This window comes from Mercenaria mercenaria, chromosome 8 (assembly GCF_021730395.1).
Source record: "Mercenaria mercenaria strain notata chromosome 8, MADL_Memer_1, whole genome shotgun sequence".
NCBI lineage: Eukaryota > Metazoa > Mollusca > Bivalvia > Venerida > Veneridae > Mercenaria > Mercenaria mercenaria.
In genome coordinates, this window is record NC_069368.1 from 37,511,729 (window position 1) to 37,536,775 (window position 25,047).

General features: G+C 33.6%; 1 protein-coding gene across 1 annotated transcript in view; it reads right to left on the reverse strand.

Annotated features, from left to right (window-relative positions):
- The window catches only part of LOC123565408 (putative ammonium transporter 3), a 187,285-nt gene that overhangs the window by 18,853 nt on the left and 143,385 nt on the right, over nt 1–25,047 (reverse strand). Inside the window, 3 exon segments of the mRNA XM_053549115.1 lie at nt 9,214–9,382; nt 21,289–21,410; nt 21,906–22,019. Of these exon segments, the coding sequence (XP_053405090.1) occupies nt 9,214–9,382; nt 21,289–21,410; nt 21,906–22,019 (405 nt within the window).

Below are 25,047 nucleotides of genomic sequence, written 5' to 3' on the forward strand. Positions count from 1 at the left end.
TAATTACCCAAGAAATTAAAAAAAGTAAAAATGTTTTCTTAAAACAAGAAAACGCAATTAGCTAGAACAAAAGGTGTTTTTGACAATTTATCTGCTTCTGAAGTTGCCACAACAAAACGAGTTGATGATTTAGCTGAAATAATTCTTAAACTTAAAAAGAAAAACAGGAAAATAGAAGAAAAACTAGAAAAAGTAAAACATGAAGTGTTTTCTCTTTGAATAAATTATAATAAAAATTTTATGATTATGTAAAAATGAAAAAGTATTTTAAACCGTCATGGTGCCTGGTTATTTCAACATATAAAATCTGGGCGGTCTGGGCTTTTAAATATATTTTCAATTAAGACCTGGAATTATCGTAGATTATTAAAGATTTTATAAACACAAACCAAAATAAAAATAGATGTACTAGATGTGACTTTGAGGGTGTGTTTATAAGCCGAAAAAACTGAAATTTAATAATAGATATTAATATTTTATTAACGGGGCCAGGCCCATAGGTGAACCAGATAAACCGATTAAAAGCCCAATATCACATTTTATATTTAGGTGGTGGAATGATAGGTTTCGGATGGTATTTATGATCTATTTTTGGTAAATTTAGCAGTATATAATAAATATAGCAGCTGAGGCAGCTGAGGACTTTGACACTGATCAGTTAATATCTATGTATAAAAAAAAATTAAAATTTATTTAACACAAGGGACAATGTTTGACATTCATCCTTATAACGATTCAACATCTACAGAAGTAACATTTTCACTTATGAGGGATAGTTACATTAGATTCTACATATCGGATGAATCTATACCGGATGGACGTGCCGATATAAGCAAACTTTTGAATTAAAAGCTTAATTAAAGGTTTAATTAAAAGTTTTAATTACTATGTGTACCCTGATAATATACTTACTAATTCAAAATAAGATCAAAGACCAGAGGCTTTGTACATTTTATCAATAAAAATAATTTATAACGTTTAATCAATATTTACTAAATGCTTTAACAATAATTTGTTAAAATCTGGTTTTTTTTTAATTGGCTAGCTTTGGATTTCTAAAAAGAGGGCGGCTAATTAAAATTGAAAAAAGTGTCCCAAAAGCGGTATTTCTTATACTACTGTCAATGACACGTTCGCTTAAATCTGGTGGAATTCTAGGCATATCAAAAAGAAACCCGCCCAAAGTTCAATTGGGAGAGCGCAGATCTACGGATCGCGGGGTCGCGAGTTCGATCCCCGGGCGGGCCGTATATTTTCCGTGACGATTTTATAAAAAGACATTGTGTCTGAAGTCATTCGTCCTACACCTGTGGGGAAGTTGGCAGTTACTTGCAGAGAACAAGTTTGTACTTATACAGAATCCAGGAACACTGGTTTGGTTAACTCTCCGCCGTTATATAAATAAAATACTGTTGAAAAACAACGTTAAACCCAAAACAAACAGACAAACAAACATCAAAAGAAAGAAAACTTAATAAATTTCTTTTTTTTCAACGTCTTTTTCTTATTGACTACAAAACTGAAAAGATTAGATTTTATAAACACGGATTATACTGGTCCGTGCATGCACGAGAAAATCGAGTTCAACGATTTCTTTTTCTGTAATGCGTACAATCCAGTTATAATTAGTTTTATTTGACACACAATCGTTCGCCCGAACATTTGTAGGACATTCTTTTGTAACACTAAACAAATATGTATAGAAATCGGAATTTTCTTTTTTGTTCAGTATTTATAAGGTCAAAATAACTTCAAAGCGTTCTAAACGAAAGGCTTTTTTTTGAAGTCCTTTGTACAAAGACTAACCGAGTCACGGAAAGTATATGCAATCGCGGAAAGAGGAGCTGATTAACATTAATAAACTTCTGTATTACAGATACTTCAACACTGGAGCATAAACTTTATCCTGATATTCTTTTTATTAAAAAATTCAGACACGTATAAGTGCAGTTAAAAACAGATGTCCATTCTTTAGAAAATGAATCTGGCAGACGTAACAATTCGATAGGAGAATTTAAAATTATTAGACTTTGTTCTCAATGTGTTAAAGACAAATTGCACTCCATTCTCGTGTGTCATTTACACCTCGACTTAAGACAAGGGAATATACCAGCGGAATACTATCAAACTGTAACAATTCATAGATTCATATCTTAATCATGCAGGCATTTGAACTGAAAACACAAAATTCAAGTAGTGCCTATTTTAGATGTAATCAATATTGTCTGTAGTATGTGTAGTTAACAGTTGTTTTTTTTACTGCGTGAAAGTGCACAGTCCGAAAAAGCAATGTACTTTTCAATTCCAGATATGAAAAAGCATGCATAATTACGACAGTGGTCAGTATTTAAAAAAAAGTATGCAAAAGTCAAATAAAAAATGCCCCGAGGAAAGTGTGACATATTTTGAAGTGAAAATTGTCAACAAACAAACGAACGTTAAAATCCACAGAATTTTGCATGGTATGTTTAGACAGCTACTGCTGGTGAGAGATCAATCTCTGCTACCTATTACTTTAGGAGAAACACTCACCTTGATAAGAGATACGTCCACTATCCTGAATGAAACACAAACATATAATCCGCACAATGAATCAAACACTCCAAATTCATCAAATGATCAGACTATACCAAAATCTATTGACTGTAACAATACAACACACTTTACACACGTTTCACGTGCTAGAAGTCGCTCTATGCGACGCAACCAGTCATCAAGTCCTTACAGGAGAAGCGTGTCATCCAACAGAAACAGGTTTTCCCCGGCTTCTATAAATAGAAATCGGGAAATACCAGATCGTGGACGTGATGTTAATAGGTAGGACATTACGGAGAAGGTCTGTGTACGTTGTGCGTATATGAACATCAATGGTTTGCAGACTCAACGTACAAATAAACTAAACTCAGATTTTCTTAAAGATATTTTTCTTAAAAACGATATCATGTTGTTTACAGAAACATGGACAGATGCGTACTCTAATTTACAGGTTGGCGGTTTTGAACATTATGTCCTTCATAGAACTGATGTAAAAAGCAGTGCGAAACGAAATTCAGGTGGTGTTATAATATATATTAAAAATGATTTCGTATCAGACGAAACTTTGGTATTTACTTCGCAGGATGACATTATTTGGGTGAAAATACCTGGTATAAAATTGTCATTAGATAGGGATGTTTTTATTGGTCTTTGCTATGTTATACCGGATAATAGCAGTAGACAGTCTGTTGTTGAAAATAATGTGTTTGATAGATTGGTTGATTCTGTTATACATGTAGAAAATATCTCAAATGACCAATGTTATTCCTGGATTTTTGGCGATTTTAATGCCCGCACTTCTACATTACCAGACTTTGTGGTCGACGATAACGTAAATAGTGGCATTAATGATATATTGCCGGATGATTACGAAAAAGACTCAGTTTTAAATCGTTTTTCTCAAGATAAGGGTCATATGAATAGTAACGGAAGATTATTACTCGATTTTTGTAGACAAACAGGATACAGGATTGTAAATGGCCGAAAGGGAGAAGATTTAAATATGGGGAAATATACTTTTGTAAATAATAGGGGATGTAGTGTGATAGACTATTTATTATGTAAACCTACTTTGTTTGATAGTATTCATGATTTTAAGGTTGATTGCCCGAATATATTATCAGATCATTGCCTATTGTCAGTTATCTTTTCATTTGAAAGTACAGAGTGCGAGTGCAACCCATGCACTACACAATGTGAATACATGTGTCCTGATTTTAAGTATGTATGGAAATCTGGGTTGAAAGATCAATATATTGAGTCACTGTCAAATGCTGAAAATAAAGAATCATTTAATGTTTTATCGAACGATATATCATCTAGCTCTTCACCGTCAGATATTGACAACTGTATACAAAATTTTGAATCTATTTTTAGTGATGTAGCTTCTCCTTTTATTAAAAAGATAAAAGTAGGTAACGAATCATCGACACAAACTTTTGAATTTAATCAGCCGTGGTATAACGAGGAGTGCTATGAGAAACAACAGTTGTTTTACAAGTGCCTGAATAAATACAGAAATTATAAAACCGATGTAAATAGAAAAAATATGGTAAATGCAAGATCCGAATACAAAACATTGTTAAGAAAATGTAGATTTAATTTTGATAAAGAAAAAACAAATCAGTTGTTGAAAGCTCGATACAAAAATGCACGTTTATACTGGAACATGTTAAAGGAGTCTACCGGGATAAAACAATCAAATATACCATTGTCGGCTTTTGAGCAGTATTTCAAAATTGTAAATAATCCAAATGATAGATTTTTCTGTCCAGATGAAGACATTATCCAGTTTGTAAATCGCTATGAAAAAAATGAGTTCAAGGTAATGTTTCAGGAACTGAATCGTCAAATTTCCATAGATGAGATAAATGTGGCAATTAAAGAATTAAAAACTAATAGAAGTGGCGGACCAGATTTAATTATCAATGAATTTTTTATGCATGGCAAACATATTCTAGTACCTGTTTTGTATTCTTTGTTTAACAAGATTTTTGAACTTGGATACTTTCCTGAACGATGGTCAGAAGGGTATGTTATACCCTTACATAAAAAAGGGAGCATAAATAATGTAGAAAATTACCGTGGTATTACTCTGCTAAGCTGTATCGGAAAACTTTTTACTCGATTAATAAATAACAGATTGAAAGCTTGGGCGGAAAATTACAATGTTTATATCGAAGCTCAAGCGGGTTTCAGGTCTAAAATGAGTACTGTAGATAACATTTTTGTATTAAATGGTTTAATTTCACATGTTTTAAATCAGGGGAAACAACTCTACACATTATTTGTGGACTACACTTAGGCCTTTGATTATGTCGTAAGGGAAAATTTATGGTACAAATTAATACAATTAGGTTTAAGAGGTAAAATTTTAGACATAGTTAAATCTATTTATACATCAGTAAAATCTAGAGTTAAACATTGTAATAAGTTAAGTGAAGAATATAGTTGCATGCTAGGCGTCAGACAAGGGGAGTGTTTATCTCCCTTTTTATTTTCCATGTTCATTAACGACTTAGAAGATGTATTTATAAATAGTGATGCTAGTGGTATAGATGTTAGTATGTTTAAGATATTTTTATTGCTTTATGCAGATGATATAGTGGTATTTGCTAATTCAGCAGAGGAATTACAAAATAATATTAACTTATTACATAATTATTGTGAGACTTGGAAACTTAAAGTAAATGTTGATAAGAAAAAAGTAATGATTTTTAGAAAAGGTGGAGTTATTTCTAGAAATACGGAGTTTTTATATGATGGCCAGCCTATAGAAATTGTTAACAAATTTTGTTATTTGGGGATTACATTTACCTCTGGTGGTTCACTTAGCACAGCGCAAAATACGCTTTCTGGTCAAGCACAAAAAGCTATATTTAAGTTAAATAAATATTTAAATAAATTTACCTACATACCGCCAAAACACCAGTTGGACCTATTTGATAAGCTTGTATCACCCATATTAAATTATTGTAGTCAAGTATGTGGTTTCGTTAACGATCCGTCAGTTGAAAGAGTACACATGCAATTTTGTAAGAAACTTTTAGGCGTTAAAAAGTGTACACAAAATGATTTTATATATGGTGAATTAGGTCGTGTCTCTTTTAGAACAGTTCATATGTATAATGTTATAAATACTGGTTAAAAATACTACAACTTAGTCACAATAAGTATGTGTATATGACATATAACTTGTTAAAGGATGATCTTGAACAAAACAATGTACGTAATTGGTGTTCTTTAATTAAAGATTTATTGTGTTCTTTAGGTTTTGTTGATGCTTGGATATTTCAAGGTGTGGGCAATTCAGATCTGTTCTTGTGTTTAGTTAAACAACGACTAAGTGACCATTTATTCAAATTGGAATTCAAGACTAAATAATTCAAGTAGAGCTTTATTGTACAGACACATTTCGTCGTTTAGATTTCAACCGTATCTTAGTTGTTTCAATACTAATAAATTTTGCCAGTCAATTTCGCGTTTAAGAGTTTCCTCTCATAGGTTACAGATTGAGGCAGGAAGATGGGTTAGACCAGTTAGTATTCCTGTAAATGATAGAAAATGTATTGTATGTCAAACACTTGAAGACGAGTATCACTTTGTATTAGAGTGTCAAATATTTAAGGACTTAAGAAAACAATTCATACCAAAAAGATACTGGCACAGACCGAATATGTTCAAATTCGTAGAACTTTTAAATTCAGAAAACCAAAATATAGTACGAAATTTAGGAAAATTCATACATAATGCATTTGAAATCAGAAAAACAATTTTGTAGGAAATTGCATTTTCAAAACATTTTGCTTTCATCTTCATTATAAATATTTAGGAACGACTTTTGTTTAAGCATCAATTGTGTGCAAATTAAAAAAACAAAAAACAACTCTTACGCTTTCGGTTTTTCGGTAAGAGCTACCAAAAGGAAAAATATATATATATAGTAAAATAAATAAATCAAAAAACCTGATTTTTGTACTATCTCATCGGAATGAAACTCATTCAGTTATCCTTTGTCTTTGTCTCCTTTCGTTAAAGGTTAACTGTTTAGTTTTGTCTTGTTTTTAGTCACATATCATCGTTGTTATTATATGTGTTACATAATTATATGTATGTATTGTAAAATTGTGAGTGTAATTTTCTTCGTAATCTTTTAATAATATATATTGATATGTGCCACATGTATATCTGTATAGATAGGTGTAATATGTGTTTGTTATTGTTTTCATGTATGTAAATGTATCTACTATATACCGATAACAATTTCTAAATTTTGCACTCTTTACACTATCGGTATTTTGATAATGTCAGAAATATCTAAGAGTATCTTTTTTTTTTTTTTTTTTTTTTTTTTTTTATACTGAAGGTCAGGTAAAACAAACACTTTTGGAGTAGTTACTGCCACGAGTCCAAAATTGTTTAACAATTTACAGTAAATGTTGTTTTGTTATGTTTTTTTTTTTTTTTTTTGGGGGGGGGGGGGGGGGTTGCATTATTTTCAGTAGTAAAAAGGTTAGAGGACAGATTTTTTTTTTTCTCATAGCTATTTCTGACCTTCTCCGGAACAGAATTTTTAAATTCCAATTAAAAAAAATATATATTTTTTTTTTCGCATAGTGTGATGTTCACCACTGTTTTGCTATATCTTGTATTATGTAAATTATATGTCATCATGGGTTTTTGTAGCCTATATGAAAGTAATAAAGTTATCTATCTATCTATCTACCTATATTTACGTGTCTGCTGGTGAGAGACCAATCTCTGCTACCTATATTTACGTGTCTGCTGGTGAGAGATCAATCTCTGCTACCTATATTTACGTGTCTGCTGGTGAGAGACCAATCTCTGCTACCTATATATGCGTGTCTGCTGGTGAGAGATCAATCTCTGCTACCTATATTTACGTGTCAAAGTATGGGGAAAATATCTACGAATCTGAGACAATCAAAGAAAAACATTTTCAGGACTCTTACATGCATGACTGCGTTATCATGTGAAGCAGGTAAAATACATAATGTAGATAGTTTAGTTTCCTTTTTCATTGATATAAAATGAACATATAGCATGTATACGCATACTCGTATCTTTACATGGATTGTTATGATAATATTTTATTTTATGGGCCGAAGGCCAAAATCATTGTGTAAATAATGTAAAGAAAAGTAAAGATAAATTTATCGCCAATATCGTTACAGAAAAAATATTTCTTTCGTCTGAAGGTGTTCCTCTCCATCTTCCAACTTTTATTGGTAAACGACAGTTTTAAGTTAAAATGGTATCGTTCTTTTATAAGATTGATATATCTGCTTCGTTTAAATACAGTTTTATAACACTTATAATACATATTTGTATTTGATGTTCGTTTTATGTCAGCATACCATGTTTGTTTGAAAATATCTCATAACTTTTGATAAAATGATTTAAACAACAACTTGGGATTTGAACAACTTTGACTATACCTTACTCTAGTATTTCTGAAGTATTTATATCCTCAATCCATTTGGAGGACTAAGCTTCATTAAAATTAAAATACCAAAATTTTGCAGGATGTGGTTTCCCCTGTCATATTCTACCTCACCCTGGTCACCAACTTTGGAAAAAATCCTACATCCTGGTATACATTCATACAAAAATATAATACTGTATGTCTTTATACTTCATCTGATTTATGGGTGCACCTAACGCATCAATTTAAAAGACGGCAAACATATATTTTGAAAGCCTGTAATTCAGACCTCTATTATAAATGGAATTTTCTGCTCGCTGCTCTCGCATACCTTGTATCAGTAGCGTTATTATCCCCCGCCGAAGGGATAAAGATTGTGGTTCTTTCGTGCCATTGTTTAGGCTGGTGCGTTTGGTGCACTCCTGAAGCAGATAGAGATCGTCCATGCTTGCTTGCGTGCGTCCATACGTCCGTCCGAAAACGAAAATGTTTATAATTAAAAAACCAAAAACTTTTAGGTAGAATAAAAAAAAAAACTCATATAATTATTCATAAGCGCATGACCTTTGCTGAAATATAGAATTATCCCAAGGCATTTGCTCCAAAACTGTTGAAGATTCAATAAAAAAAATCTAAAGACACTATTTTAGAAACTTCATGACACTGTTTTGAACGTATTGATATTTGTTTTTATATGTGATAACAGGAAGTGGTTTATGCAATTTAGTTTAAGGTTGTTTATGTACAACGCCACTGAATATGTCGTTGTATAGATATAGGCATTTAATCAAATTCGCTATTATAAAATGCAACTTGTTATTAAAATTCCCGCTCACTAAGGCTTCTTTACCTTAAATAATCCATGCTCTACGATATTCGGATTTATGTGACCTTATGCCATTACTTCCGATTTATCAAACATGCAGAACTACCTTAATGCTCTTTTTGATGTTGTGTTGTCAAATTTTGAAATATTTTTTTCAAACGATTGTTTTATTGAACGACATTTTATCACGCGTGCAAAGAGCAACCCTTGGTATTATTGCACCAATGTTGGTTAAACGAAAATAAACGTTTTTTTCCCCTTTACAAGACGTATTAACGGTTCTACCTCTTGAGAAAGTAATTTCCACACACCAGCTTGGAAGCTCACTCTTCCCTTGAAATAATCTGACTTTTGACGAGGCTATGATTTTATTTATTTAAAAGAAGAGAAACATTATGCCACGTACCAATACCGTGCTCGACAATATCTGCGCCGATTATTTCCTCGGCTAGAGACACTCGTAGTCCTACCGTAAGGTCAATCAGCTTCAGTATGATAAATGACATGATCAACGTCCACACAGTAATAGCCACGACAGCTAAAGTCTGTACACCTAACTGACGGAAGCCACCACCCTGTAACAAACAAAATGTAAAATACTTTGCACATGATCTGTAATGTAACATATGGCTAAATTATTAAGGCCATGCGGACTGAATCAACTACCCTGTCTCAAGGTCAGAGTTTTAATTGCTTTTAGATATAACATTTTATAATTACATAATAAGGTTAGTATACTCGTACATGTATCATAACATGGCACTCTTTCTTCATTATTAAGGAAGAACAGCATTTCCATTGACGTTTGAATATTAATCATTGCTGAAGTAGATTGCAAGACTGGTTAAATATTAAATGTATGTATGGTGTAAGACTGCATTATGTTATACCGATAATTTCAATATATGAACAGTAACATATACTGTATACATAGGTATCCATGCCACGTGATTTAAGTTTGCAGATCAGATTACTGCGCATTATAGATCACATATCAAAACAAGTTAAAGCATAGCAAAAGTTCCTTCTAGGGCACATCTATATAAATATATAATGATCATCTTGTAAAATTTTGGCTGCAATGTCTGTTTTAAATATTGGCCTGATGTGTGTGGAACCCCAGGATCGGAAACAAGGACAAGACCATTCTACTTTATTGACATTCCGTACCCCCACATTTAAGCGCCCCCGGGGCGTTACATTTTGCACCAAGGGTGCGTTTATTTCTGTACCAAATACGAAAAAAGCACTAGAATTATGAAAAAGAACTATGTTGTTTTCTACTACCGAAAAATGTCAAGTCCGCTATTTCCAAAGTACATCTAATACGTATAAGTTGTTCCAGATGTAAGTTGTTAAATCCTACAACAAAGTAAATCCGTTACCACTTTCAGTTGAGTAAATACGGCAATCCAGGGTAAATACGGCAATTAAGAACAAGAGGGCCATAATGGCCCTAAATCGCACACCTGTTATCATTGCACTTAAGGACAAGAAGGTCAAAAAAATTATAATCAAGATCAATCAAAAGAATCGTGAGAATTTCTTAAAGGTACAGATATGTCAAAATACACCTAAACATTGGAGGTACCATCCATGTTGTACCACAGAAAAGTGGTCTCGGTTTTTCCCTACCGCCAATAATGAAAAAGTTACTAAATAAGCTATTTATAGTAACATAAAAGGGAAGTAATTAAAAAAAATTATTGTAAGTGAACAAAAGAAGGATCTGCCAAATAAAAACAAGACCACTGCAAAGCAACACAAATGCAGAGCAATATACGCACAAAACAAAGTCATATGACCTTTGACCCCTAAGCGTGACCTTGACCTTAAAATGAGCCATCCGAAACATGCGCTCTGCACATCGTTTCGATGAGGTGAACATTTGTGTCAGGTTTCTTTAAAATCCTTCAAGAGGTTCAAGAGTTACAGAGAGGAAGGGAAATTGCTAACCAACAGACAGAAAGACAGACAGACAGACGGACACCCAGGCGATAACATAATACGTCCCTTAGGGCGTATAAAAAGAAATCGAGATCTTATGGTGATACAAGTTGTGTGCAAGTTTGGTTAAAATCAAATCATAAATGAAACTACTATTGTGCAGACAAGGTCAAAATAGCTAATTCTGGCCCTATCAGGGGCCATAACTCTGGAACCCATAATGGAATCTAGCCAGTTCAAGAAAGGAACCAAGATGTTATGGTGACACAAGTTTTGTGCAAGTTTGATTAAATTCAAATCATAAATGAAACTGCTATTGTGCAGACAAGGTCAAAATAGCTAATTCTGGCCCTATCAGGGGCCATAACTCTGGAACCCATAATGGAATCTGGCCAGTTCAAAAAAGGAACCAAGATCTTATGGTGATACAAGTTGTGTGCAAGTTTGGTAAAAATCAAATCATAAATAAAGCTGCTATTGCGCAGACAAGGTCAAAATAGCTAATTTTGGCCCTTTCAGGGGCCATAACTCTGGAACCCATAAAGGGATCTGGCCAGTTCAAAAAAGGAACCAAGATCTTATGGTGATACAAGTTGTGTGCAAGTCCGGTAAAAGTCAAATCATAAATAAAGCTGCTATTGTGCAGACAAGGTCAAAATAGCTAATTATGGCCCTTTCAGGGGCCATAACTCTGGAACCCATAATGGAATCTGGCCAGTTCAAGAAAGAAGCCAAGATCTTATGGTGATACAAGTTGTGTGCAAGTTTGGTAAAAATCAAATCATAAATAAAGCTGTTATTGTGCAGACATGGTCAAAATAGCTAATTTTGGCCCTATCAGGGGCCATAACTCTGGAACCCATGATGAAATCTGGCCAGTTCAAGAAAGGAACCAAGACCTTATGGTGATACAAGTTGTGTGCAAATTTGGTAAAAATCAAATCATAAATAAAGCTGCTATTATGCAGACAAAGGTCAAAATAGCTAATTTTGGCCCTTTCAGGGGCCATAACTCTGGAACCCATAGTGGGATCTAGCCAGTTCAAGAAAGGAACCGTGATCGTATGGTGATACAAGTTGTGTGCAAGTTTGGTTAAAATAAAATCGTAAATGAAACCATTATCGTGCAGACAAGAAATTGTGGACGGACGACGGACGAAGATCGATCACAAAAGCTCACCCTGTCACTACGTGACAGGTGAGCTAAAAACTGGCTATAAACATTGACCCGGTCAGTCCACATGTAGAGTACCATTCGTTGCGTAAATTTGTTGCGCACAATTAAAGGGTCGCAATGGGGTTTGTTTTCACATATTGGCCATGCATTCGAAGGTAACGATGTATGTTAACCTTTGTGACAAATAATATGTTTGGCATGTTTAAAAGGCCACTTTTCCACCCTCGGGTTTAGTAATATGTAAGCTGCGGAGCGCGTTCAGTCAGTTTGTTTGTTTGTTTTGGGTTTAGCCGTTTTTCAACAGTATTTCAGTCATTTCATCGTTTAATTAAATGCAATCAAGCAGGGTCGATACGTTTGACACGAAGTGTGCCGAAGTTGTTTTCACACCCGCGGGCAATCATGACAGATACCGCTCGTTGTGGATAATTACATAAACAAGGCAATATTTCGGCACTTTGAATCAAAGCAAAAGATGAAATTTAATGCGAACAAAACTGGTACGGTAGATATTATGCTCGGCCAAAAAAAGTGGTCCGGCCTTGGTACAAACCTGTTCTCCGCAAGTAACTGCCAACTTCCCCACATGAATCAGAGGTGAAGGACGAAGGATTTCAGACACAATGTCTTTTATCAAATCATCACGGGGATCGAACTCACGTCCCTACTGAGCTAAACGGGGCGGGCGCGTTTAGCCAGAGAGCTGCCTCAATTAGGAAAGAATAATTTTAACGTCAGAGGTAATTTCTAAGGTCACGGGGTTTGATTGGTCAGCTTGTGATTACAACAGCTTTCTAGGTCAGTTGCTCAGTAAAGTGTGACTTGTCAGTTCAAAATGTTCCTTGAAAAATTCATGCAACACTCTGCAACGCTGAGTGAAATGTCAGATACGTTTCGCTCAGTATATTACAACAACAACAACAACAACATTTATTAGCATAATCGACATATATATGCCTTTGGCTAATGAACAGTATACAGTTCTTTCAAATCATGCGTATAAATAATTTGTAATCAAGATTTCAAACCCTTAACAAATAAATTTCCTTCAAATATTTACATATATTCCATTGGACTTTTTACTTAGCAGATGACAACAAATTGTCAAACATTTTCAGATTTGGCCACGATGTTTTTGGCAAATATTTTGAACGTAAGTTTTTATATTTAGGACAAGTCAATAACACATGATACTCAGATTCTATAACATTTAAATTACAATTTTGACATATTCTTTGATCCCTAGCTATACCACTATACCTTCCAGTTTCAATAGCTAAGCAATGTGAAGACATTCTAAAACAACTTAGTAATTTTCTTAAGTAATCATTATCAACATTTGTGAGATATGGTTATATTAAGTAAGAATACTGATATATCTAAAAATGATAAGTAAATAAAAACCTATTCAAATACTAACTTATATCAGTTTACAGAAAGAGCTGAATACGGTCTGCGTATCACATGAATAAGGGTGTGAATAACCGATCGATTAAAGTAATTATTCGTCGTAGAATAAACAAAACAAAGCTGCATACCTATGAAACCTTTGTGAAAAGAAAAGAAAGAGATTCATTTAAATTGTTAAAGTGTGGTGTTTAGTTTTGCTATTTGCAAAATGTTAGAAGATGATAGAATAACACAAATTATATGAAAACCTCATAAACTTTGTGTCTTACAACAACTCGCCGACCATCCTTTTTCAAAAAATATTTCTTGTTTTTAATTTAAATCATATAGTTTTATTCTTTAACTAAAATAATGATAAATCATATCTCGTTGATAATTAACTAGATTACCGGCGGCGGGCTTCGGGTGGCATCCAAAAGTTGTTTATCAGTTATTTGCCATTTAAATATTAACATGACCAGAATGTTTATCACGGCCAATATTGATAACCAGCAAGATCTGCCTAGACACTCAGGAGCCTTTATCCGATCTTCATCAAGTTTGGTCAAAATGTGTTCAGACATAATATCTCGGCCAAGTTCGTCAACAAACTAGATTGTCTACGTTACTTTGTAGTTATGGTCCTTTATTTGCCTCATTAATTGTTTTCAGTACGATTGTTTTCACGGGTGTATTGTGTTACAGTTTGCCACTCTTGTTAATTATTACAACTCTACTTTTCCGTTTTTAAAAATTGTAGCTTTATGCGAACTTAAGTTAGACAGTTGGCGAAAGCCCCGAGAAAAAAACCGTAGGCATTTTTTAGTACAATATGGTATCATACATCAAAATGTTCGTTGTGGTATATGTAATTCAGCCAGGGTGGATACCAGGCTGAAATATCCCTATTCAAGTTTTCGTGAGGCCCCAAAAGGGGTGCACGTGATAAGAAATAATAATAGAAGTAAAATGTTGTTTAAATTACAGGTTAAGGTAAATCTGACTTAAATATATTATAGAGTGGAAAGATTCAATTATTTAATATAATTTGATATAAATGTAATTTTCAAGTGAAATTAAAGACTAAGAGGCCCTAAATAGGGGGTTCTCCGTCAGACGGCACTTACATGATGATGTGACGTATCCAATATGTTAAAATTAGCGGTACATTGGTATTAACATGTAATTAAGAAATGAATGTTTATCCTCTATAGTATGCAGTGCATATAAAAATCTAAGACATATTATATTTTCTTTGAAATTTCATATATAATTCAAGAGGCCCCAAAAGGTGTTACACTCAAAATGAACAACTTTAACCGGACATGCTTTATATCATTTTTGCCATCAACGTAACATTCAGTTAAATGTGTGGATATTTTCTTACGTAGTCTTAAAACATTAACTGTACTAAAACTTATTGTGTAAAGTAATTTTATTGTTTTTATTATTGCAGCATCACTTTCTATTAAGGTCTGAGAACACTAAAACCGAGACTTTTGCAAAACACTTTGATACATATAGAATAAGTAACTCTGAGAATTTCAAGAAATTGTAGAGCCAATATATTACATATACGTGTTACTTCGCTGCATTTCATTTCCTAAATCACTAGCCCCTCATCGATGTTGGTTCGAGCCTCACTCGGGGCGTTGAATTCTTCATGTGAGGAAGTCATCCAGCTGGCTTACGGAAGGTCGGTGGTTCTACCCAGGTGCCCGCTCGTGATGAAATAATGCACGGAGGGGCAAAAACAATTATTTTCATTTAAATGTTACTACAAGAAGAGTGCGTGAAATATCGGTTTATTGGTACAAACTTTTGAGACACATTTAGTTAAATTGCCCAAATATGGAATACTGAACCGATATATACACTTAAAAAAGTAAACACGCAATATCACTTCCTGGCAAATATTTTATTTTTGTTTTGCAAAACATTGTGTGTAAATATTTGATGTACATTGATATACACATATAAATTGCCAAACTTTTCAAAATTCCAGTGCATTGGAAGAATAGTGAGAACTGTTCTGTTCACTCTGGTGTTGGTGTCGCCTTTGTTGACATCCTCACCTTGGATAAGTTTTGCATGTAAGTTCATATCTTAGCAACCGATATATATGTTGGATTAGAACTTGTGTCATCTAACCTTTTGAAATAAAAATAATCTTGACTGAGTTTAATACAAAATATGATTCGTTTTCAACCTAGAATATTTGGTAAAAGTTTAGAATGTACCTAAAAAAAACAAGGTGTATTTTAGAAACTATATGCATTTGATTAAAATTTCACATAGTGCTTCCGGTCATCAAACCTCGGGAAGTAACTAATATACGGTTTTGAAAGTCTTGCCCATGGTCATGGTCATGGTCCTTGTTAAACTTAGAAGTTGATGAATAGTCGAGCGCAAAGCTTTTGGGCAGGTATTGTTATTAAAATCGTTATCGGACTTTATCCATGGCCAGAACAGGCATTTTTCAAAAATATTTTGTTGTAGCAGACCAATTGACATTCAGTTGTTTTGAAATGGTGGAGTCACCAGATGTAATAATACTACTACAATATAGAAAACCTTGTGTAACATTACACGGAAATGTTTGTAATCGCGTCTACATCACACAAAAGTGTTTCGCAAGGTAAAAACTTCAAACTTATCAAACTTAAACTCTTGGTCAATTTATTAATCATTTAACAGTATCAAGACTTTTACGGATATTTGGTATGTCATTCCTTACTGATGATCGAATTTCTGTATATCGAAATGTAATTAATATGAGTTTCTAAGGTGGTGAAATGAATTACAACACAGGCGTCATATGCTCATGTAACTTGCAAGTCATGCTTAGACTGTCCTAAAGAATGGATGTTGCATTTTTACTATTTAAGAGTATTTTCAAAGCACAAGGCTAGACAAAACAAATCGCATCGACAAATATTCATTTAGAAAAACTACGTTCGAAGAAAGAACCTCCCCCCTCACACAAAAACCCCATATCAGTGATTGTATGGATGTGTACATGATTAACTTTACACTTGATATACATGAACAAAGTAAAATAATTATATAGACAACGAGAAAGATACGGACACACAAAGGAACAAAGTGGAGCACAGATTTGGAACTGTCAGTTGCAAAAACACAACTTGGAAATTAAACCAGTAAAAAGTGAAGTAAATCTTTCTCCTAATCCTTCCAACTTTTCAGAGTTGCATAACAGTGTAAATAAAAGACGTAATGGCAAAGTATGTAAAATACGAAATGTTTCTGTAAATTTAGATACAAAGTAAGTCTAACAACTATTAAGACATGTACTAAGTTCTTTAAACCTGAGCAAAATAGGCTTCTAGAGCATAATAAGCCTAGAACAGAAATAATGACCATTAAAAATTTTTTAATGTTGAGCTGAAACTACATGGAGGGCCCTCAGGTTGGCATCTAGCCCTGACCATCACTAAGGTGCCAGGAAAATCGTTTCATGCAGTCATTTGTACATAAAAAATGCTTACTCTCAGGAATCCTTACAAGTATAACTATCGTTAATAACGAACAACAAAATATACATACTTAATCTATTATCAAAATTTTAAACAAACAGATTTCACAGGTCCTGGACATCCTTGTTCCTATAGCATGAATAGAGGCGAGTATATGAGGACAAAGAAGATCCGATATCTATACAATCTGCAAGGCACAAAATTACACAAAATACTAATGATTACATTATTTTTGAAAATATTAGTATTTTCTAGCCCCTTTGTGGCTACTTGATAAACACCACCTACCAAAAACGTAGCTGGTTGGGAAAATAGGTGCTACATGTTCACATGAACATTAGTTATCCTTTTCAGGTAATGGAATACTTACAATAATAAAATTTAACTATCAGCTGTGCAGTGTCATTGTGACATTTACTGAAGTGGACACACACCAGTACTGGTGTCATGTGATACATGAAATGCTGACCTCCAGATTGAGCAGCAGAAACCTAAATACTTGACAACTGCTCTGCTGATACCAAATTGGTTAAAAATGTCTTTGACTTGTCTCTCTGGCTAGCTGAATCAAGTGATCTGATTGTTGTTTGGGATATATTCCAATATTACAAGAGATCAGATGAAGAAAGAAACATGTATAGGTGACATTGCCAATGAATATAATTGTAGGCTTGCTACTAGTATATCAAGAGCACACATTTACAATAGCACTTACATCCTATTAAAGAGATGTGAATACCACCATACATATAAAATGGTGAATCATAATTATGCTAAATATATTTCAGCAATGATTCTGTTAACTAATAACTACTTATTCATCTAAATTATCATGAAATGTGAGTAATTTAAAACCCTTTGGAGCCTCATATTTTTAGGGGTGGGGGGGGGGGGGGTGTAAAATAACTACCTAAGAACAAATACTAAATTGCTGTGAAGAAAATATTCTGGTAAATTTTATGGTTTACAACATATGTAAGAAGAGGGCAATTTGCCATTTTTATTTTAACAAACTTTAAAATTTGCTTATCAATTATTCTACAATAACATGACCCCATAGTGGTGCCTTTTTTAATTATTTTGTGTATTAGAATGTCGGTTACACACCTGAATCTTAAATACTCAACCTTACTGTCGTAGAGATTTCACAAATAGAGTAAAAACAATATACTTCTAAATTATGCGATACCTATCAAAAATTTCAAAATCTTTTTTAAAAAAACCTTGTAATGGGCCTCAAATTCTAAAATAAATAGTGTGATGAACATATTTATTCATATTACAATACATTTAATCTAAAACAAATACACATTTCATCAAATAATGATAAAAATGAAAAAAAAAATAATTTCCCTTAAAATTGAGAAAAAAACTAATTGTCCCCTTTTGGGGCCTCACAAAAAAATAAAAATGGATTTTTGAGCGTGGTATCCACCCTGGTTGAATAGAAGAAAGAATAACGAACGTTTTAAGGTATGATACCATATTGTACTAAAAAATGCCTACGGATTTGTTAACCAGGCCTCTTTTCCAAGTTAGCCAACTGTCTAAGTAGCATGGAGCAGGAAACGTTTTTCCGCTGTTACCCAGGGTGTGACGGGAGCTTTATGCGATCTAAAATAGGTACTCTACCAAAACCTTCCTGTCGGCAATGTACTACTAGTATATGACAAACTCAAAAGAAATATCCGGAACAGTTTCCATGATCAACAATTAGGTAAAATTTGCCGTCTTATCGGTAAAATTATCCCCTTTGAAATCACCTGGCTGTGCGATATCGATTTTTATCTGGTTGATATTTTCCAATAGAAACAAAGAAGGAAAAAAAGTTTGAACAACTATTGTTTTAATTAGAATGAACACACAAAATTTATTATCCTATTGAAGTGTTCGCCATTCTTTTCTCTTTACAAAGATATAAAAAATATTTATCTAAATGAAGAATTAATGCTTCCCTTGGCTATTAAAAAACACCACTATCAGTCTCTGTTTACGGCATACAGTTACCGAATAAAATAAGCAAAAACCTGTGGTACGTATCTTATTCTTTCCCCTGTAGCCACTTTATTCAAAATTTGAGAATATTTATTATCCTATTGAAGTATTCTACAGACAATATTTTTTTATATATGTTTCTATTTTGAAATTATTTTTATGTCTTCTTGCTTCCCTAGACGTTTAAAAATTGGTGATTTTTGTATTATTTCTTTATTTGCACGTGTCCGTGGTATTTCCGAACGCATGCGGAAACGCACGAAATCGCCCGAAGTTTAGCTGCCGATGATACAGAAAGAGCTGATTGTTACAACAGAGTATTATTATCAATTGGTAATTCTTACTGCATGCATCAATATGAAAGAAAAAAAAAGAAAGAAAGGTAGAGAGAGAAGAAAGGAAAGGCTTTCAGGCTTATGAGTGGTTGTTAAAACATGAAAGTTATTAAAGTAAACCTTAACTGCTGAAAGTAAACCGTTTAAAAAAAACTAGTGTGTTTATGTCGCAAAATATGTAACAGTCTCCGTCCGACATAAGCAATTTGCTACAATTGAAATATCAATCATTAAACTCACGCAAGGAGTTTTGTAGAAGAAGCCGGAACAAACTTACTCCGAGAAAAATGACCCAGAGCAGAACGTGCCGGGATTATACACCGTTAGGCTTGATACTAATTGCCACTGGGAAGTTTCATCAAAATCCGACAAGATATAATTGATCAAATTTGGACAAGAACTTTTTTGTACAATATACGTTATAAATCAAAAGGTCATTACTCGTAACTGAAAAATCGTCCTACCGAAAATGCAGATTTTTTCAGAATCAGATCCTATTTGCATAATTCTTCATTATCTTTTTTAACTGTACAGTTTAACCTTGTACCGGAACGACTGTAATATACGTTGGCATTGTTCCATAAACCCCATGTTGTATCTCCAAATACCTGGGTGAATAAAAGTCATGTTGTTGTTGTCTGCAATGATGAACAGTGCACTGTTTTCTCCTTGCTGGTCTTTATTCGCGGTATAGTCTTAGTTTAGTATTTGACTGTAGTACTTGCAAATCGACATTTTTGTAAATCGGTGCAATCATATGCATTTTCCAAATAACCGAAGCAGAACCGGACTTTTTACTATAATAGGTTTTCCCGATATCATACTGATAATCTCCGCTAGAGATACTAAGTGACCCCCGATCATACCCCACTCCGGACAGGCTCATAGGAACCTGTGATAAATGATAGAATAATGTTGATAAGCTTTTGTTACACGCAGAAAACGATTTGAAAAAGAAAGTAATAGTATACTGCGTCATATCACTAAATAGTTTCTAGTTACATTAAGCTGTATTAAAATCAAAGCACCGAGAGGACTGATGTGGGCAGCAGTTGACAGCTTCTGGTAATGGGCATAAACAGTTAGCTTAAGTTTAATGATTCTAGTTAAATTACTTTTGATTAATAAACATTTTGACCCTTTTTTATCAAATCAAGGAGAAAAACTCTGCTTTTACTCAGTCAAGGGGGATAAAACAATAAATGAGCAAACACTCCTGTGCTTATTGATGATTTTGTAAGGTTTGGTTTTTCTATTGAATTATAAGCATTTTCATTTTTTTTAACAAATCAATGGGAAAACATTCTGCTTTTACTGGGACACAGGGGATAACAGTAAATTTGAGCGAAGGTTATGCACTAATTGATAATTATGTGATGTTTGGAGATTCTAGTTATAACAAGGGCTCGTAGAACACTTAGTCACTGTGCACTAAACATTTGACGTGCTGACCTCATATCAATAAATATATTGGTCATTTACCAGTCATAAGTGACCTTTGTATCAAATGTGATCTTAGACCAAAGCATTCTCTAGTTATCTGGCAAAAACGTTCTATTGTTCCGGGTCACTGTGTCATTGACCTTTGACCTACAGATCTCAAAATCAATAGGGGTCATCTGCTGGTCATGTCAAACCTCTCGATCAACATTCATGATCCTAGGCCCAAGCGTACTTGCGTTATTAACCGGAAACCGATTGGTCTACAGACCGACCGACAGCAATCATCAAACAATAATATTTATAATATACCCCTCCTCCTTCGAAAGGTGGGGGTGGGGGCAATTAATTTTCAAACTAGAAATGCTTTTGTAGAAAAGCCCAGGTAAACTCATGTCAAGATATTTTAATTTAAATATACAGAGCCGATTAAAACCGTCGTAAATGCTTATTAGAAAGGATTGTAAGTTAGGTTTCGAATAATCTTCGTTATACAATAAGTTCTCGGTAAGGTTGAGTTGTCTTAATATCGTAACTCATTTTGTTCTTAAGAGACATCATACACCCGTCATACAATTTACTTATCGAAGAACTGAAAGTGGATATATTTTCTAAATAACTTTAATTTTGATACAGGTCAATGAGTTCACACTTGAATAACTGCCGCTTCACATCCTCTAGGAAGAATATAAGATACTTGCATGAAACGCTCCCGCGGTTGCACCTTGTAGATACAGAGCCTCTAGAAGAGAGTCATCCCTGATGAATAGGCCTGCTGCCAACATTCCCCAGAATCCAGACAAGGCATGGGTTCCGACGCATCCTTACAAACGTTGTAAATTAAAACATTAAAAATATACAATTAAAACACGACATGCAATATTTCTGTATGTGACTCGCATGCTGATTTTATCTAGAGCTCAATATATAACGTAAAACGATTGAATGGATTTTTTTTTCAGTTATAAAAACTGTCTCTGAATCAACTGAATAAATATGCATAACAAATGTAGATTTTTCGTTCGCCTTCCGCATAATGAAAAACATAGAAACGCATGGAAAGCAGGATTTCGTAGGTATAACGTATATAAAATGCATGTAATATATTCATAGAAGAGCAATGTACCAAACAGAAATAGAAAGTTAAATGATAATAATTGCCAGTTTAAAATGATGCAAGTTCAAAGTAGTTATTTTGGAAAGTTCATAGCATATATTTGGTAACTACAGATTTTTGACTTTCTATACAGAATAAACCAGGAATGTCCGACTAGGGCAACAAAACCATTTTAAAATCAGGAGACATCAGGCGACTTACCTACAGGGTCGTCCACTCTAAGTTTATCCAGCAGAGCAACACCCACATTTGAAATTACCGAACCAACTAAGCCGATAACAAGACCTTCCCAAGGCTGCACAATGGCACATACTGCTGTAATGTATAATATGCGTAAGTTTTGAATAAAAATGTTTACAGCTATATTCATCCTTTGGCATTAGGATTATTAAAGATGACTGAGCAAAGGATAAGGCTATATAAATCTGGTATAATATAATAAACGGCAAAGGCATGCAAAACAAACCTGCGGTCGATTTCAAGAAATGGAAGTAAGGAAGAAAGAAGAAAATGCGTATAGGATCTAGTATATGTACTATTAAATTTTTGTGGGCGATGTTTTAACTTTTTGTTTCTGTTACTGTTTTTGACACAGATAAAATTGACCTCCGAAAAAATCTTTGATAACTAGAATCCGGAATCACAACCTACATTACGGAGTATTGCACGTTTATGATGGTTGTTTTTATGATGCCCAGAGGCCGGCTTTAATGTCTTCTCTTACCATATTGTCGAGTTGTGTATGGGAGGATATCTAATGGCATGTTGGAATCGAAGGGGACCTGTACGAAAATAGGACCTATTTTACAGCTGTAAATCGTCTGTAAAAGACCTGTATTTTGGAATTACAGCCGTAAAAGACCCGTAAGTGAAAAATTACCAGAAATACAGTTGAAATTTACAGGTGTAAAACATGCAGGTCTCAAAAATACAGCTGTAAAAAGTTACAGCTGTAAAATGGTCATGTCTCAAAATTACAGCTGTAATTTTTTTTTAGGGAAACATGAGTATTGTTAGCCATCTTTAATGCATTTTGGCGGGATATAACTGAAATTCACAGAGACACCACATCATCTAAAATATTGGAATTTTAGCTGTTGTGGAGTAAGTGCAAATGTTTAATTATCTAATATAGTTGTAAAAGGACATGTTTAAGTACATATATCAACTATTTACACTATATTTGAAACTGATAAGTTTAAATGTCATAATGACAAGATTGTCGTATGTTTTCATGACAATGAAAGTTTTATAAACAAGATCTGATGCATAGTTTCTACCTCGTTTCATACTCTTGAATTTTGCAACTGCTACACTGTAAACAGAATACAATGTGTTCTTTACTTACTATATTATTTATTTGCCATTTTTGTAGAAACTGCTACCCTTTCTAGAGAATTATAATTCATCCTAAAACCTTTTGTACCCCTGCTTTTGTCCCTTGAAATAAATCAATAATGCACTCTCAATTTTCAACACCTGTTATATTTCTTCACCTGTAACATTTAGGTATATTTAAAGCTGTAACTTTTTCAGTTTTACAGCTGTAAGTTTTTTTTACAGCTGTATCTCATTTGCATATTTCGACCTGTTTTACAGTCGTTTTATAGCTATAAATTGAAATCTACAGCTGTAAAATCAATGTTGTTATATAAAATCTACAGGTGTAAATCTAAAATAATCAGGACTGTAATTTTGAACAAAAATACGGGTATTTTATAGCTGTAAAATTTCGTACAGGGAGCCAGCACCGACAATTACAAGGGCTGGTGGGGGGTCGACATTTTCCGACAGATGGAAATTGATATAAATTATTTTCAGAATAAAGGCAAAGTTTTTGTCACTGGTGATATGAACTCTAGAGTTGGCCGTAAAACAGATTTTGTCGATAATGATTATAATTTAGCCCGGAACACTTTTCAGATAATTGATACACCAATACCGCGTTATTCACGTGATCAGAGATCAAATCGTTTTGGAGATTATTTACTTGACCTGTGCAAATCTACCAATATTAGAATTGTTAACGGTAGATTGTATGATGATAGTACGAGTGGAAATTTCATGTGCATGACCCATAACGGGGAAAGCACTGTCGACTATCTATTGACTTCATCATCTAATTTTGATGATATAGCCCATTTCAAAGTTCATAAATTCAATGAATTTTCCAATCATGCGCCTGTTTCGTTTAACTTCAAAACTCATTGTAATACAAATATGAATAAAACAAAGTCAAGGATTTTTTATAAATGGTTACCAGAACATAAAGAATCTTTTATTGCAGAAATTAGAGAAAATATTACAAATATAGAGGAGAGGCTGGCAGAGGGAATAGAAAACGGCGAGAATACCGATTACCTAACAAATATTTTAGGTGAATTTCTCAGTTCAAAAGGTCAAAAATACTTTGAGAAAAATGTTAAAAATTGCGAAGTTGTATTTTCTTCTATAGATAGAAACTGACAAAAATGGTTTAATCGAATGTGTAGAGATAAGCGCGAATTATATATAAACGCTATATATAAATATAATTTGGAGAAAAACAATATAACAAGACAGGCTGTACTGAGTGCAAAGCGAGATTATAAATATTGTTGTAGAAAAAGTAAAAATGAATACAATAGAAAGCTTGGAAGTAAGATGAATGAAATGAAACATAACAGCCCGCGCGAATTCTGGAAAATGTTTAAATCTAACAAAAACCAACCTGCAGGTGAAAACATAGATATTCAAGATTTTTTAAATCATTTTCAACAATTATCTCAAACCACTGAAATAAACAATAATAAAGATGTTGACGATTTTTTAAGTCAATATTTAAACGATAATGCTGGAGAATGTACGTTTGAAGAACTTGATATGCCAATTTCAATGGCTGAAATTTTTGCAGCGGTCAAAGGTTTAGGGTTAAATAAAGCGTGCTCACATGATAATATTCTATACGAATATTTGAAAGAGAGCATTGAGGTAACAGCACATTCAACTTAAATGTTATTCAACTATATTTGGCGAAATAAAGTCTTTCCACGTAGTTGGTCAAAAGGAATTATCATTCCGTTATATAAGAAAGGCGATCCATGCGACCCGAACAATTACAGAGGAATAACACTTATCAGTTGTTTTGCAAAGCTTTTTGCAACTATCTTAAATAATAGACTTAAAAAGTGGTCCGAGGAATATGATATTCTAACAGATGCCCAATTTGGTTTTAGGGCAAATTTCAGCACAGTAGACGCAGTTTTTGGGGGCAATGCCCCCAGATTTAACAAACCGTCTTTTAATTTTCTTGTCGAGCTTATGACCAAACTGACAACACACAGAAAACAAGTTCCAAAGTATT